The 17566-nt window shown below is 41.8% G+C and overlaps 1 protein-coding gene and 1 long non-coding RNA gene across 11 annotated transcripts; one reads left to right on the forward strand and one right to left on the reverse strand.

Moving 5' to 3' along the window:
- Window positions 1-4154: 4154 nt before the first annotated feature.
- LOC127363118 (NLR family CARD domain-containing protein 3) lies at window positions 4155-17400 on the reverse strand. Of its 10 annotated transcripts, XM_051399619.1 has the most exons (10): window positions 17316-17400; window positions 15730-15887; window positions 14582-14701; window positions 13221-13393; window positions 10536-12327; window positions 9780-9953; window positions 8614-8790; window positions 7923-8099; window positions 5658-5831; window positions 4155-4719 (listed from the first exon to the last, which is right to left on the reverse strand). In XM_051399619.1, the coding sequence occupies exons 2-10, from the start codon at window positions 15867-15869 to the stop codon at window positions 4710-4712; spliced, it is 2937 nt and encodes a 978-aa protein (XP_051255579.1). In that variant the 5' UTR covers window positions 15870-15887; window positions 17316-17400; the 3' UTR covers window positions 4155-4709. The 10 variants fall into 10 exon arrangements, 9 of the variants coding, with proteins under 9 accessions (XP_051255579.1, XP_051255580.1, XP_051255585.1 ...); XM_051399620.1 differs by lacking the exon at window positions 17316-17400 and having other exon boundaries at window positions 10536-12324; XM_051399625.1 differs by lacking the exon at window positions 17316-17400 and having other exon boundaries at window positions 7923-7993; window positions 8685-8790.
- On the forward strand, window positions 6011-8737 carry LOC127363176 (uncharacterized). Its single transcript, XR_007884671.1, has 3 exons — window positions 6011-6072; window positions 7863-7993; window positions 8685-8737. It is a non-coding gene; the product is annotated as an uncharacterized LOC127363176 (long non-coding RNA).
- Window positions 17401-17566: the final 166 nt, after the last annotated feature.

Raw genomic sequence — 17566 nt, forward strand, 5'->3', positions numbered from 1 at the left:
CCTTCAAAGTAACGTGCAGAGGCTGGATAATTGCTCATTCAACTGTCAAATGTATGCTAAGAAATGAAAAGAAAAACGACCTATCAGCGAAAATTAAGACATTAGAGTCTCAACACATGGTTGACACAACAAATCCTGTCTTGAAGAAGGATCTTCTTATGGCAAGGGCTGACCTGCAGTCAATACTCCATGAGGAGACTGCCTTTGCTCTATACTGTCTGCGTAGAAGACATTTTGAAAGTGGCGACAAAGCATGCTCGCCTATCAACTTAAGCAGCAGGAGAACAAACAGTCAATTCCAGCAATAAAGGACAACAGTGGGAATATTATTTCAGAACAGGATTTAATAAGCTCCGCTTTTAAAGAGTACTACTCAAAACTATATCAGGCCAAATGTCAATCTCAGGAGCACAAGGTGGCAGAATTCCTTATGAATACTCACCTTCCTAAATTGAGTGCATAGGTTAGAGATGATCTGGAGGCACCAGTGCGGGATGCAGAGATTCTAACCGCAATTAAAAAGATTGCCAATGGTAAATCCCCTGGGGGAGATGGATACACCACAGAATTTTATAAACAGTTCCAGAACAGCCTGTCTCCAGTACTGACTCAACTATATAATAACATTATTGAAAAGAAGTCAATGCCAGCATCAATGCGCACGGCTACAATCTCACTTCTTCCCAAATCAGGAAAAGACCATTTAGACATGGGAAATTTTCGCCCTTAAAGTCTATTTAATAATGACTATAAAGTATTTGCGAAAGTTCTGGCTCTCCGTCTAGAGAAAGTCATTACCTCCCTGGTTCATATAGACCAGGTAGGATTTATACTAGGCAGACTCCCAGCCAACAATGTGAGAAGATTGCTTCAAGTCATGTTAAAAGCTAGCTCTCTCCAGTGTCCAGCGGTAGCGATATCGCTGGACGCGGAAAAAGCTTTCGATAGATTAGAATGGCCTTATTTGTTCCAGATATTGTCAAGATATGGTTTTGGAACATCTGCTGTGCAGTGGTTCAATGCCCTGTATAGTAGCCCTGTTGCCACAGTCAAGGTTAATGGTCTGATCTCTAAGCCCTTTCATCTCTACCGTGGCACAAGACAGGGCTGCCCCTTAAGTCCTTTAATATTTGTCTTAACTCTGGAACCACTAGCATGCGCCATTCATGAGCATGCCAATATAACTGGCATAAGGACAGGTGGCCACGATTTCAAGTTAAATATGTATGCAGACGACATTTTATTGACCTTATCAAACCCAATTCATTCAATACCGAAAGTTTTGGAATTAATTAAATCGTTTGGCTTGTTTTCAGGATACCAAATTAATTGGAGTAAGAGCGAAGCAATTAGGTTGAACTCTAAAACCTTCTCAGCGGACCTGAAAACCACCCCTTTTGTGTGGAGACCAGAAGGAATGAGGTATTTAGGAATAACCATCAGATCGCCAGTTTCTAAAATTTTTATCTTAATGGTCCTCCCCTCCTAAGAACGATTCGTGAAGACATCAAAAGATGGACGACTCTCCCACTGTCACTATGGGGCAGAGCAGAGGTAATAAAGACTAATATTCTACCGAGATTAACCTACATCATTGCCCTCCCATTGCAATTTCCACAGGGCTGGTTTAAAGAGATTGAGGCTTTATTCACCAGCTTCTTTTGGAAAGATAAGAAACCAAAAATAAACCGTAAAAAGCTCTCCAAACTGAGATCCCAAGGTGGGTTAGGTGTCCCAGATGTATTTCTGTATTATCTGTCATACGATGCAAGATTTCCACTCTCTTGGGGCTACAATGATATCTCAACCAGAGGTACCTGGGATTGGCTTGAGAGGGAATTAATTATGGAAAACACTTCACTATGGTATTGTCACAAATTTCCATCTAAATTAGAGAATCCAATCATTAAATTTACATGCGACATTGTGAAAAAGATACATAGTAATTTAGGCACCAGTGGAATTTCCCTCCCCTCGTGTCCCCGATGGAACAATCCCTTATTATCAACAGGTGGGAACCCATTATCTGATAAAGCATGGCAGAGTCTGAATATACATAGGCTCAGCTGATGGATGGTTCAATGCTTCCACTAACTGCGCTCAAGGCAAATTTTGGACTGCGTAGCAGCTCTTTTTTAACATACCTACAACTTAAAGCCAACTTAAACAGATTATCAATGCCGGGCAGTGCCATCGATTGCCACAAGGAGTTGGATGAGAAGTTGGAGGCTATCGCCCATGGGAGAGGAGTGGTATCCAAACTTTATAGGCTTTTATGCCTTTCCTCCCCCAATTGCAATACCTCGACTCAACTGCAGTGGTAGCAAGATCTGGGAATTAATTTTTCATCTTCTGAATGGGATAGCTTGTGGAGGAACTCAATTAATATGAGCAAATGCGGAAGATATAGAGTAATACAGATGAAGATAATGCATAGGGCATATCTAACTCCGGTCAGACTAAAAAAGATGGACCAGAGCCTATCGGCTCAATGTTGGCATGGATGTGGAGAAGAGGGAACGCTCCTCCATATGCTATGGCACTGCCCAGTCATTGAGTCCCTATGGAGAGAGGTGGCACATTTCCTGTCAGGGATCCTCAAAGTTGACCTTCAGCTTTCCCCTATAACATGCCTGCTCGGGGCCCGTGCTGTGCGCAATAAACACCAGAGTGGTTGCCCTTGCGTGCCTCTCAACAAAGCGTATGATTTTAATGAATTGGAAGGCGAGGAAACCCTCCTGCTTCTCCAGAGATAGATGGCTGGAGGAATTCCTTTTAGCATAGAAAGAGCCATCTCCATCCTTAGGGAGTTAGATGAGGATACAAGCGAGCTCTGGGTCAGCATAAGATCCTTCCTCGGTGTACAAGCACACAGATACTTTTGTCCTGTTTAATTTTTTCTGTGCAGTATTCAGAAGGTTACTTCGTTCTGTACGCCAAATTACTTGCGGCATTAAATGCAGCACTAAGATCTAATAATACAAGTACAGAGACAAGTCCATTGTCAGAAGCAATCAAAAGGTTGTTATTAACTTTAACCAGAGCTGTCTCTGTGCTGTGATGAACTCTAAATTCTGACTGAAAATCCTCAAATAAGCTATTGTTATGTAGAAAGTCACACAACTGTTCGGCGACTACTTTCTCCAGAATCTTAGAGAGGAAGGGGTTAGAAATCTATAGAGTGGAAGCGCAAAGAAGTGTGTAAAACAGCAGCTCTGCTTCCTGGTCCTAACTCTGGACTGTCAGGTTTTAGAAATAAACATAGTCATATTCCTAGATAAGAAAGCCGCTCTGTCCAAAGTGGGATCGAGGCCGTCTCTCCTAATCAGACCAGGTTTTCCCCAAAAAGGCTGCCAGTTGTCTATGAAGCCCACATCGTTTACTGGACACCACCTCGACATCCAGCGGTGGAATGACGACAGAGAAGACTACGGAGTCCGACATTGTTTTAGCAAATCTACACACCGACTCCACATTAATTTTAGTGACTTCCGATCGGTGTAATCGGGTGTCATTACCGCCAACTTGAATAACTATCTTATTATATTTACGCTTCTCTTTAGTCAGCAGTTTTAAATATGATTCGATGTCGCCTGCTTTGGCCCCAGGGATACATTTAACTGTTGCCGCTGGCTTCGCTAAATTCACGTTTCTGACTATTGAGCTGCCAATAACCAGAGTTGGTTCCTCAGCGGGTGTGTCGATGAGTGGGGAACATTTATTGTTAACATGAACCTGTTTGTGATGAACTGTGGGCTTCTTCTGTTTGCGACTATGCTTCCTCCGAACAGTCACCCAGTTTCCCTGGCTTCCCAGGAACCACCACTGAGTGGTTTGTTTTTATATTTTTGTGAAGGGGAATTAACTGCAAACCAAATCTACCTTTGGGTACAAATAAAGTAAGGTTGGTCTTGGGCTGCATGTGTATATGAAAGATGGTATATAAATACATTTAAGTTATATATACCATAGTTTTACAATCTCACAGCTCACAGTAATTCTACATTGGAAGGTTACGACATTATGGCTGATAATCATAATACTCCATTCAGAATATGAATGGCATTTTTATTCCATAACCTCACTGTTGAGCTCTGTTGTATTATTCACATGGTTACCGTTATTTTTACTGTAGTAACACATATAACACAGAATTATATTTCAACTTTTATTACATGTGACACTGCTATCTGATTTTGAATCTGTTTATCTGTACAGGTGTGACACAAAGAAATCCAGAGAAAACTAAAGACTTTATATTCGTTCACAGTCCTTTTACCTGTGTGCAATTTAAATGTACAGTTATGTACAGATATGTATAGAGGCACTTTGGGTTCAGAAGATCTGAATGAAGACAAGAAGAAAGTCCAGGTCCAGGTGGAGGAGGTGTCTGAGTGTGGAGCAGTCTCAGTGTGTCTGCAGAGAATGTAGACGGACAGAGCAGCAGCAGAGCGCTCGAGATACACTGAGGATACTCTGTCACATGACAGCTGATCTCAGAGCAGTTCAGACTGCAGCACTGAGCGTTGTCTCCACTGGTTGTGATTCCTCTGTCAGTCACTGCTGGATGAAGCTCTCCTCTCCACTCTACCTCCCAGTAACATGGCCCAGTCAGAGCTGATGCTGCTGCTTCAACCTCTCTGGATCATCAGGACACAGTGGATCCTCCAATGCAACCTCCTTCCTCACCACTGAGAGTCTGACTGTGATCACCTCCATCTTAGGAGAGGAGACAGACAACAGCAGTGATAAATCAGTGTTTACAGAGACTCCCTCCATCAGCACATCCAGTATAAAGACCAGCAGGGACTTCAGTCCAGTTCAGACCAGCAGTGGAGCGGCTGTGTAGCGTAGCCTGCTTCCTTTCAGCTCTCATGTTAACGTATTGGATTGAACACACTGAGCTGAAGCTCACAGACCTGCACACACTTTGGACATCAAGTCTGCTGACTCTGCAGATTTCACTGAAGTACACAGTGGAAATAAAGTGCTGAGAGTCCCTGAACGTATCATTACTGCAGAAACAGAGAGACATTCACTGCCCTCTGGAATGATGCATTTACTGCTGTTAGGGTTCAAAGCTGATGAAAACCACAGTCTCAGTCACATTTGAATGTTTCTCTATCTGAAATTTTACAGGACAAATGTGTAAATATTCAAATTATTTGGACAAACAAGAGAAAAATGGACGGATATATATCTGATGTTAAAGGTCCTACATGTTCATACAAAGACTGAACAGCAACACATCAGCTGTGGGTACTGGACAGACTGATCTCAGAGCTGTGACAAAGACCAACTGATCAGTTGTTTAGTGTAGAAATGAGAGAACAAACAGTGTGAGATCAGACTGGATGAATGAGGACCACTGTCTCTATACATCTTGTAATGCTGTCAGCTGGAATCCAGCTTTATTTCCTGAACACATGAACACAACAACAACAGTCGTCTTCACATCAACTCAAACACATGATCACAACAAGCTTCTGGCTCTCTGATTGGCTGACTGTTCTCTCTCTGTCTGTCTGTCTGTCCAATCCTGAAGCCTGTCCCCATTCTCCTCTCACAGCTTCACTGAGGAAAGCAGCAAATACTGGATCTGTGTTTAGTCTAAGACTGCTGGAACCAGCATGGATTAACTCAGACCCTCTACTGACCTCAGAGTCTGCAGTCTACAGTGTGGACTCTTCACAAGATCAGACAGCAGCTTCACATCTGAATCCTGCAGGTTGTTGTTATTCAGGTCCAGCTCTCTCAGATGGGAGGGGTTGGACTTCAGAGCTGAGACCAGAGAAGAACAGCTGATCTCTGACAAACTGCAGTGCCTCAATCTGAATAAATAATAAAAGATGTGAGTTTAGAAGACAATGTTCCTGCTTGAAATTATTCAGTGTTTAATAATCTGTTCAGAGCTCAAGAAGGTTTACAATGTACAAGTTTAGAAAATGGCTGAAAAAGGTTACGCTATCAGACAGAGAGCTAATGTTGTGCTATTAGACAGAATGGACCCCCAGCAGCCAATCAGAATGCAGGATTCACACAGACCATGGTATAAGGATGAACATCAATTACGTGGAGTTGTTAATGAAAGATATCAGATCTACAACAGAAAACAAGTCAGTGAACTACAGCAGAGTCTCCAGTCTACTGACTCCTCCAGAAAACCACACAGCAGCTCCCCTGAATCCTGCAGCTTGTTGTTGTGACTCAGGTCCAGCTCTCTCAGATGGGAGGGGTTGGACTTCAGAGCTGAGACCAGAGAAGAACAGCTGATCTCTGACAACCTGCAGTTCCTCAATCTGAATAAGACAAAGATTAATATGACTTTATTGTCCAGTAAATGTAATACAATGTCAATTCTTCTTTGGCCCTGTATGAGATAACACACACCATGAGCAACAACACACAATAAATCCATGTTGCAGTGGAAGAATGACTGAGTGGCAGGTGACAGTAATAAAAGTGATGATGGCTTTTCTTCCACTGCCATATGAGCTTTGATTCCATCACACCAATAAATGATAGACAGTAACTGATCAATAAAACCAATCAAATCAATGTATATTCAAATGGGGGCAGGAAGGAGCCTATTTAAAGAGGTTCTTATTGAGGATTTCTAGGAACCAGTCTTCCTGGCCACTGGGACCTTGCTGAGTGGTAGGATGGGGGGGTCATTATAGATCTGGACTGCCTTTTGGTTGTGGATTAAGAAGTCCTGTAGTTGCAGTATCTTTTTTTGGGGGGGGCAAGCGTAGAGTTTCTGTCCAACTACATTATGATAGAAATAGCAGCGCTGTCCCCTAATAGTGGAGTTAAATGTTAGTTGACGCACTTTTCATCAGTCAGATAGACGCAGAAAAACAAACTTTGACTTGTCACCAGGACTAAAGTATCAGGGGATTGTTGTAACACTGACCTTTTCTCTTGTAACACAGCAATGCTGCATGTGCTAACTGTGCTAGCTGCTGCCACTAGCTAGTTAGGGGTCCTATCAGCTGACTACACCCGGACTGCGAGCCGTTGTACCAGGGGAGGTTTGTTTACACCACCAGCACAGGAGCTTTGGACTGCGGGGAGTGGGGCCAGAATGAGCACCATAGAGTGGGTCAACAGAGGCTCAGCAGCCTCCCAGTGACCACAACACCAGAACCGAAACACAGCCTCCGACAGCAGGCGGCTGTTAAAATATAGATATTTAAAGAACTCAATGAATATCAGAAACACTGGATGACTAGTTGACTGCTGGGTTTAACTAACGACTACTAGTTGACTGGGAACTCTTTAGTCAGGGACAGATCTAGAAATCAGTGTATTCAGTGTATCTATAAATCCATCCATCCTCTGATGTCCTCCTTTGTGGTTGGACATTTTCATGAGGCTGTGATTGTCCTTTATTAGCTTTTAGAATAAAAATGTTCTCACTACAGTAAAATGGTTACTATGGGGATGAACATCATCACACAGGAATACAGTTGGGCTCATTGAAGAGTCTCAGCTTTCCAGTTGATGTGAATCCAACACTGTTCATGGACCCCAGTATGCAGAAATATTCAAGCCAGTTTTGACATTACTAAAATGTAACTTTGGAGAGTTATTTAGCCTCATTCTGGACGAGCTAGACCAGCATGACCTGGTTGGTACCAATGGATGTCTGAGGTGTTCTACTTTTATATGATACCAATATCTTCACTCTAGATTAAACTGAGAGTGCTACAGCCTCTGAAAGACAGTAATGTCAGCCGCAGACACTTCCCAAAACACCTGAAAGTGGGGGGATGAAAAGTCTTGTTGTTCAACATGAAAATATGAACAAAAGGAAATTAAACCTTTATGGATGGAAGTTATGAATCAGCATCAATTAGGTTGAGTTGTTAATGAAAGATATCAGATCTACAACAGTAACAGAGAGTCAGTGAACTGACCTCAGAGTCTCCAGTCTACAGTGTGGACTCTCCAGAAAACCACACAGCAGCTTCACTCCTGAATCATACAGGTTCTTGTTGTTACTCAGGTCCAGCTCTCTCAGATGGGAGGGGTTGGACTTCAGAGCTGAGACCAGAGAAGAACAGCTGATCTCTGACAACCAGCAGCCCCTCAATCTGAATAAAGAATAAAAGATGTGAGTTCAGAAGACAATGTTCCTGCTTGTACATTCTAAACCTTATTCAGCTCTAAGCAGATTATTAAACACTGAATGATTTCAAGTTTGGAAAAAGGATAAAAAAAAGTTATGCCATTAGCCAGAGAGCTAACGTGCCACTTTGAGTAAGAGAAAAAATGTTGCGCTACGAGTCAGACAGCTAACGCAAAGCTATGTTACAGAGAGCTAATGTTACGTTACACTATTTGACCAATAACTAATATCACACTACGAGTCAGAGAGCTAATGTTACACTAAGAGCCCGAAAGCTAACGTTACGCTACGAGACAGAGACCTAACATTTCACTGGAACATCTCAGTAGGTGTCCTACATCAGGACGTAATGGACACCCAGCAGCCAATCAGAATACAGGATTCACACACACCATGGTATAAGTATCAACATCAATTAGGTTGAGTTGTTAATGAAAGATATCAGATCTACAACAGTAACAGAGAGTCAGTGAACTGACCTCAGAGTCTCCAGTCTACAGTGTGGACTCTCCAGAAAACCACACAGCAGCTTCACTACTGAATCCAGCAGGTTGTTGTTGTCACTCAGGTCCAGCTCTCTCAGATGGGAGGGGTTGGACTTCAGAGCTGAGACCAGAGAAGAACAGTTGATCTCTGACAAACCGCAGTTCCTCAATCTGAATAAAGAATATAAAATGTGAGTTTAGAAGACGTTCCTGCTTGAAATCATTCAGTGTTTAATAATCTGTTCAGAGCTGAAGAAGGTTTACAATGTACAAGTTTAGAAAAAGCTTTAGATTAGTGTCTATCTGGACATATCTGGGAGTCAAACACATAAAGTCTCAGTGCATCAGCTGTATCTGTTCGGGAGGGAGGAGTTAATGCTAAATACTGTCTCCTCAATAGTTTTATTGCAACCTTTATTGTATTCATGTTCATTTTATACTTAATTCACTTCGTTAGTTTTCGTGTTTTTTATTCTTTTAATTCTTGTCTTGTATTTGTGTATTTTTCATATTTAGTGTTATTGTGTAAATGTGCCTTTAATGTGTCTTAAACACTCGGTATGTACACAGATCATGGGGGTAGAAGTAGATGGGGACGATCTGTCGTATGATCTAGTTTCTTTTTATTTACTTTCTTTATGATTTTATTTGTAGTGATTTTCAATATACATCTGTTATCTGTTATTAAATGTACATGTTGTGTCACTTTGAATGGAAACAATAAAAAGCACAGTTACAATAGGTCCAGTGTTGAGGTTCTTCCAGAATCCACTTTGTGGGATTTGGGGTTCAGTTTTGAACTATTTATTTTCATTCATGTTTGTTCTTGTCTGATCGAGTGCAGTGATTCACTGACACACTCAGATGGATCCTCACTCACTGAACGTACTAAACACAGTGAACGTGTCCTCAGCCCCGAGTGTTTCACTAAATACTCATTTCATTCTGCAGCACATTGTAGAATAAATCCTACAGTGTTCTAACACCAATCCAGTTTGAGTACAGACGAAATCTGGAGCCAAATCATTCAGACTGACAGACTTTAAACAAGAGCTGTTGTGATTTGTGCTCAGACAAACCCAGAAAGCAAAAGAACTGAAGGAAATTTAAAACTTCTATTATATTTGGTAGATATACACAGAGCAAACACATGAACTGACCTCAAAGTCTCCAGTCTACAGTGTGGACTCTCCAGTCCAGCAGACAGCAGCATCACTCCTGAATTCTTCAGGTTGTCGTTACTCAGGTCCAGCTCTCTCAGATAGGAGGGGTTGGACTTCAGAGCTGAGGCCACGACTTCACAGTGAGTCTCTGAGAGTCCACAGTCAGAAAGTCTGTGAATACAGAGAATATAACCTTTAAAATAAAATCTGATTGCATTTAGATCACAAAGCAAAAAAAGACACACAGAAATCATTCAACATTCATATTTAACACAACATGTTTAAATGTAAGTTGTTGTCCCTTCATGCCACACACACATAACATATAAATATTACATTTATAATAGAATAAAATAAAATAAAATAAACAAAATATACAGTTATTTACATAAATAACCATAAACCCATAAAATAGTTCTGCAGTGCATTTTTTGAATGTGGTTCTGGGGGAATGTAAACAGCTACAGAAAATTGCCTTCCCAAAAGAAAAAAACATTTAGACATGTCGTAATTATCAGTTACTGTCTCGTAATTACAAGGAAAGATGTTGTGATGATGAGATCAGATCTTGAAAAAGTGGACTGGTCCCCACTCATGGTTTAGCTTAGTGGTACCCGGGGAGATGTTGAACAACAATCTGGTTTGAATTTTCATATTGTGTGTGTGTGTGTGTGTGTGTGTAAAGTGTGTATATTGACTCTAATACTGATGACTTCAACATTGCTTTATAATGTTAATCACATCTGGACTTACACAGCCTTTCTGCAGTTCCTCACAGCTGGAATCAGTCTCCGTCGTCCCTCCTGTGATGTGTTGTACTTCTTCAGGTTCAACTCATCCAGAACCTCCTCTGACATCTGCAGCATGTAGGCCAGAGCTGAGCAGTGGATGTCAGAGAGTTTCTTCTCTGATCTGTTCTCTGACTTCAGGAACTCTTGGATCTCCTGATGGACTGAGTGGTCGTTCATCTCCGTCAGACAGTGGAAGATGTTGATGCTTCTGTCAGGAGAGATTTTATCACTGTTCATCTCCTTCAGGTTGTTGATGGCTCTCTGGATGGTTTCTGGACTGTTGTCTGTGTGACCCAGCAGGCCTCCTAAGAGTCTCTGGTTGGACTCCAGAGAGAGGCCATGAAGGAAGCGAACAAACAGGTCCAGGTGGCCATTTTTACTCCTCAGGGATTTCATCATTGCTTCCCTCAGGAAGTCATCCAGAGTTAGGTTAACATATTTGTTTCCAAGGAAGTCCTTTAGTAACTCTGTGTTGCTGTTGGTGTGACAGTGGAACATGTAGACTGCAGCCAGAAACTCCTGAATGCTCAGATGAACAAAGCAGTAGACTGTTTTCTGGAAGATCACACTCTCTTTTTTGAAGATCTCTGTACAAACTCCTGTGTACACCGAGGCCTCTGTGAGATCAAGACCACACTGCTCCAGGTCTTCTTGGTAGAACATGATGTTTCCTTTCTCTAGCTGTTCAAACGCCAGCCTCCCTAGCTTTAGAAGAACCTTCCTGTCAGCCTCCATCAGCTCCTGTGGACCCTTCTCATGTCCGTCATCATACTTCTGCTTCTTCCTCTTTGTCTGATCCAGCAGGAAGTTTGAGTACATGTCAGTCAGGGTCTTGGGCAGCTCTCCTCTCTGGTCTGTAGTCAACATGTGGACCAGAACTGTAGCAGTGATCCAGCAGAAGACTGGGATTAGACACATGATGTGGAGGCTCCTGGAGGTCTTGATGTGTGAGATGATCCTGTTGGACAGATCTTCATCACTAACTCTCCTCCTGAAGTACTCCTCCTTCTGGGCGTCAGTGAAGCCTCGTACTTCTGTTACCCTGTCAACACATTCAGGAGGGATCTGATTGGCTGCTGCAGGTCTGGAAGTTATCCAGACGAGAGCCAAGGGAAGCAGATTCCCCTTGATGAGGTTTGTCAACAGCACATTGACTGAAGACTTCCGTGTGACGTCAGACACAACCTCATTGTTGTGGAAATCCAGTGAAAGTTTGCTTTCATCCAGGCCATCACAGATGAACAAAAGTTTACAGACAGCGAGCTGCTCTGCTGTGACCTTCTGTAATGTTGGATGGAAAACATGGAGCAGCCTGAGAAGACTGTACTGCTCATCTTTGATCAGGTTCAGCTCCCTGAATGAAAGCAGAACCACCAGACTGACATCTTGGTTGTTCGAGCCCTCTGCCCAGTCCAGAGTGAACTTCTGCACTGAGAAGGTTTTTCCAACGCCAGCGACGCCGTTCGTCAGAACCACTCTGATGTGTCTCTGTTGGTCAGGTAAGGCTTTAAAGATCTCGTGGCACCTGATTGGAGCGTCATGGAGGGTCTCCATCTTGGAAGCTGTCTCAAGCTGCTTCACCTCATGTTGGGTATTAACCTCTTCACTCTGTCCCTCTGTGATGTAGAGCTCTGTGTAGATCCTGTTGAGGAGGGTTCCACTTCCTGTTTCATCAGTTCCTTCAGTCACACGTTCACATCTCCTCCTCAGACCGATCTTATGTTCATCTAAAACCTCCTGCAGACCATCATCTGCTGGAAAGAGAAGAAGATATGGGAGACAAAATAAGGAAAATTGACAATCCTCTGATTATTTTCAAAGATTGGAATAAAACATATTAAATAAAAGTACTGAAAGCTGAACATAGAGAGACTTTTAGAAACAGATCTTTCTCTATGGTCTCCAGCACAGACACATGGGAGTGTTGATCACTTTAGAGTCAGACGTGGCTTTTGTTTGAGGGAGGAGGATCTCAGGTTGGCCCCTGTTGACCATGATGATACCATCAGAACACCAACAGCTAGTTTTTTCCTGCTATGAGGCTGCAGTGGAGATGCACGTGTTCACAGTTTGACACAATGTGGCACAAAGACAAAGTAAGCAAACATGCTGAAAACTGTTTTTTACCAACAGTGTAAGTACAGCACAGTTTAAGCTTTTTAATGTGCTGAGACTGATGAGCTAATTAGCTACTTAATGATGTTAGCAGTGCACTTTTCTTCAGTGGATGTTTATTTGGTCACTTGTTCAACAAGTCAGTCTGCAGTATGATGTGTGTTTCTAAGTTAGAGAAGAAGCAGTCACGAGCAGGAACGCCAATGTGAGCTGTTGTTTAAAGTCTGTGGCTCTTGTTGCGTCTCAGGCTGCTGTCTGTCTGTGATAGAACAGTGATGTTACTGCTTTACACAGAGTTTAATAGTTCTCCATCTCCATCTATGCACACAGAGAACAAACAGCATACTGACTGCTTAATGCAAAGACAGGGGGCGCTATCATAAAACCAACATGTGCCAATATGTTTTCTCAAAGGAGAACGAGGACAAGTGCAACTATGCAACTACATTTAAATGTATAAAGGTGTTAAATGGCCGTACTGTATGACACAACTAATGTATTAACACATCAGCAGACAGGTATACAGTCTTACTTTGTCTTGTTCTGGGTCTTTCTCCAGACTGGGGACAGGAGGCATCTCCTGATGAAGCAGACTGGTACCAGTATGAGGTGATGCACTGTCTGCAGAACCAGAGTCCAGAGCTGGTAGAGACTGGATCCTTCAGGACGTCCTGACACAAAACACAGCAACTCCTCTTCCTCTCTCTGTGAAGACATTTCTTCATAAGTACAATGATTTTTTGACTGTAGTTGAAACATATCAAGATGTGTCCACTGAAACTCAGATGGTCACAGAGAACAGTAAAAGTGTTGTTACTTTTCTGTTTGAATTCAGCATTCAGTCCTAAAATGAATCCATTGTTCCTTTAATTTCAACTCTCTTGCTTTCACAAACACCAATGAACATTTAATGATCAGCCTGTAGTTAGTTATTAATACAAACTCAAGACTTCCCGCAGGTCCTTCACAGTAAAAGTCCTCCATTAAAGAGAGCTCATTATGTCCATTACTGTTTAATACCTGCCAACCTTGGGTCAATATCAGGGCCGCCCCCTAATAGTCCACTTAACTGTTAGTCGCTGAGAACAATCTTAGTCGACCCACTTTCCATCAGGGAGTCGTGCCTCGTCACCGGGACCAAAGTATCAAAGGATTGTTGCAACACTGAACACAGGTAGTCTCTTACCGCTGCACTGCTGCATATGCTAACTGTACTAGCTGCTGTCAGCTAGTTAGTAGTCCTATTAGCTGTCTGTACCTGGACTGGGAGCTGGAAGGACAGGGGGAGTTTAAGCACTACTAGTGTAGCAGCAGAGGGACCCAGCGGGGAATACTAGCCACAGAACCGTAGCAGGGCCCAATTGAGCCACAGAACCGAAGTGGGGCCCAAATGAGCCACAGAACAGCCAGTATTTGTTTTCGTGAAATTAAAGTTATTTATTCTTGTTTTAAACAACCAGACTGTGTGATGTTACACTGTTGAAATAAATGAACTAAATGTTCAGTCTCCTTGCTGGTTGATCTGACACATTCAAACTCATTCTGTTAGCATTTAATGACCTTTTAACTGCTTCTGACAATGGACTTGTCTCTGTAGTTGTCTTGTTAGATATTAGTGATGCGTTTGACACCACTGACAATTATATTTTATTACAGAGACTTGAGCATCTTATTAAAGGAGCTGCACTAAGCTGGTTCAAATCCTATTTATCAGATCGCCTTTTTTCATTTGCACAATATTACAGAAATTAGACACAGTGTGTCACAACAGTTTAGTTAGTAAATACATTTTAGCAGAAATTTTAATATTTAAACACAAAATCACTGAAAACATGCATGAGCAGAGGGAACTGAAAATGAGTCATATACATGAGTTTGTATCAGTTCTCTTACTTTAAGTCTGAGGGTCCAGGTTCATTACTGAAGGTTGGAGGATGATCATTGGACCAGTCACTCTTCATAGACAGACAGCTGGACGCTGCAGACTCTGCTCTCTGTCTGTTGGACTGAACTCTGCAAACACCAACATGTTTTCATTCATATTGTTGTTGAGTTCAGCTGTTTTTCACTTTCTATACTGATGATTTCTCTATAGATACACCAACTCAATACAATCTAAAGTATTCTGATGATACAGTTCTAAAATCTGTGTTCAGTAAGTCAGACAACTCTGGGCTGCACCAACATGACGGGAACAAAGTCGTTGAGTGCAGTGATAACAATGCTCTTGAGATTAACATAAAGAAAACTAAAGAAATAGTTTTTGGTTCACCCTCTGACTCTCATAAAGCTCCTGTTGTCATCCATAAAGAAACAGTCAAGCAGCTATTTTCGTACAAATACTTAATGACACACCGACTGTTATCCTTTAAAGACCACACTGAACTTACATCCAAACAGACAAAACAGACTTTATTTCCTCTGCCACATTACATCTTTAGGTCCGAGAAGACAAATTCTTCTTCTGTTTTTTCCTTCTGTGATTATGAGTGGTTGGTAGTATTGTTATACGACATGATACAAATGTCTGCCCACTACTTTAAAGTCAAAACTGCTCCACTGAATGAGAATCTGCTCAAAGATTGTCGTACAATCTCTGTACAGACTCAATGAATCAGCCTTCCATAATATATTAAGGCTGTCCAACAACATTTGACCCCAACCAGGTCCTGAACAGTGAATACAAGCAGTTACCATCAAACTGGAGATACGAGGTTCCACCATTTAACAAGTTTAGACTGAAGCACTCTTTTGTGCAGCAGTCGATCCTAAAGTTAAATATGGAGTTTAATCTGAATCAAATGCATGTTGAAGGGCCTTGAATATGGATGTTTGTCACAGCAGCCATTGGGACATGAAATAGTAGGGTAAACTCAGGAGTTACCTGTGATACTAGATCTGATCTAGACCTCAAGTATAACACAACTCCACTTTTTAAACTTCATTTCCAGAAAAAAACATTGTCTTATATTCGGGCCAATATAATCATAAAATGGTAATGATATAATTATATAAACTGCAGTCAGTGGTTGTTTTCTTACTGTGTGTCTGAGGGTCCAGGTTCATTACTGAAGTCTGGAAGTCCACCTTTGGACCTGTCACTCTTCATAGACAGAGAACTGGATCCTGGAGACTCTGCTCTGTCCTCCTCTTTCTCTCCTTCTTTCATGATGGCTTCCATGTGTATGAGCTCCTCGTCCTGCAAGTTGTTAAATATATCTTGATATCTCTCAAAGAGTTTAACAAGAACAGAATATACAGTTTGAGTGTTTTTAATATCATACTACCAAGATGTCAAGAGTTATGGATGGCAAGTGCAAGAAGTGATTTTGAGGGGATTCCCCCTGCCGCGACCAACTCCTTCTGAAAGCCCTTCTGCTGCTTACATTGTACGTACGAGGCCCAAAACTACAGGGCTGGATCGAACTTTGATCTTATTGATCTAATAAAACAATAATAATACGTTTTACAGTGCCTCTCAAAACCAGACTTACAAGGTGCAAACACAGAATATAAACCCAAAGTTAACTAGAAAATAAAATAGAAATTTAAGTTAAAACAAAATGTAAAAGTACAATAGAAAACATTCAATAAATAAATATAAAACATGCAAAAGTGGGTCTGTAAGAGTGTGATTTCAAAATCTTTTTAAACTGAGGCACTGACTCAGCTGACCTGATACTGAGGGCGAGATTGTTCCACAGCTTTGGAGCTAAAACAGAGAAAGTATGTTTGTTTTCAGTTTGGATCAGGGAACTTTCAACAGTATGTGATTCTCTGATCTGAGGGGTGTCGGAGCAGAGTGAGGGGGGGAAAGTTCTGAGATGTAAAGTGGAGCCAGGCCATGTAGGGATTTAAAAGTGAAGAACAGAATCTTAAAGTGAGTTCAGTAATGGATGTAGAGCCACGACTGTAGTGAAGTGTTCCCTGCGTTGAGTGTTTGTGAGGAGTCTTGCTGCTGCATTCTGAACTGACTGCAGTTGGTTGACTGCTGTGTTGTTCAGGCAGTAAACAGTGAACTACAGTGTAGGCGGGACGAAATGAGGGCGTGTGACATCATTCTGCACACAGCTACATAAGTACACTTTAATACGAGTGAGTTTGGTGAACTTCAGATGTTTAACTGAGGATGTAATCAGTGATAACCTTTTACTGTTTTACTGTTAAACTACAGATTGTGTCAGGTGGAGGCTACCTGAAGTTCAAATATTGACTCTTAAATCCAATAAAATAAAAGCACTGTCAGCGATCACTGATCTTTAGGACTTCAGTCAGTCTGAGAGATAACCAGCAACGATGAGCTCAGAGCGCCAGAATGAGGAAAAACAAATCTGTGCAAGAGTCACACCCAAGACTGAGTAAAGAGGAACACACACACACACACACACACACACACAGTGAGTCTGACACTGTATACACACACACACACACACACACACGCACGCACGCATGCACCCGCACGCACACACACACAGTATACAGTATAACAAAGCCAATCTGCTCAGTTTTCTTAAGATCTGTGCTTGTTTTCGTGGGTTAGGTTAAGTTTAATGTGTATCATTCAGCCAATGTATCCACAGATGAATCTTTGACAGTAAAACAATAATAATGTTGTATTAACACTCACCCTGCCTCTGGCCTTCTTGTTCTCCGTCTGCCGACTCAAAATGGAGTCTGAACTCTTACTTTCACTTCTACTGTCCCTGCCCTGTTCCTCCTCTTACTGGAAATCACATGTGTACTTTTATTTGTGTTACGTCATCATCCCCTCCCTCTGCTTGGTCACTGACATGTATATTTATATAGCACTTTTTTAACAACAAACAAAAATATAAACACACATACATACATATGGGTCTATATATATATATTTATGCA

Source organism: Dicentrarchus labrax, unplaced genomic scaffold (genome assembly GCF_905237075.1).
Source record: "Dicentrarchus labrax unplaced genomic scaffold, dlabrax2021, whole genome shotgun sequence".
NCBI classification, from domain to species: Eukaryota; Metazoa; Chordata; class Actinopteri; family Moronidae; genus Dicentrarchus; species Dicentrarchus labrax.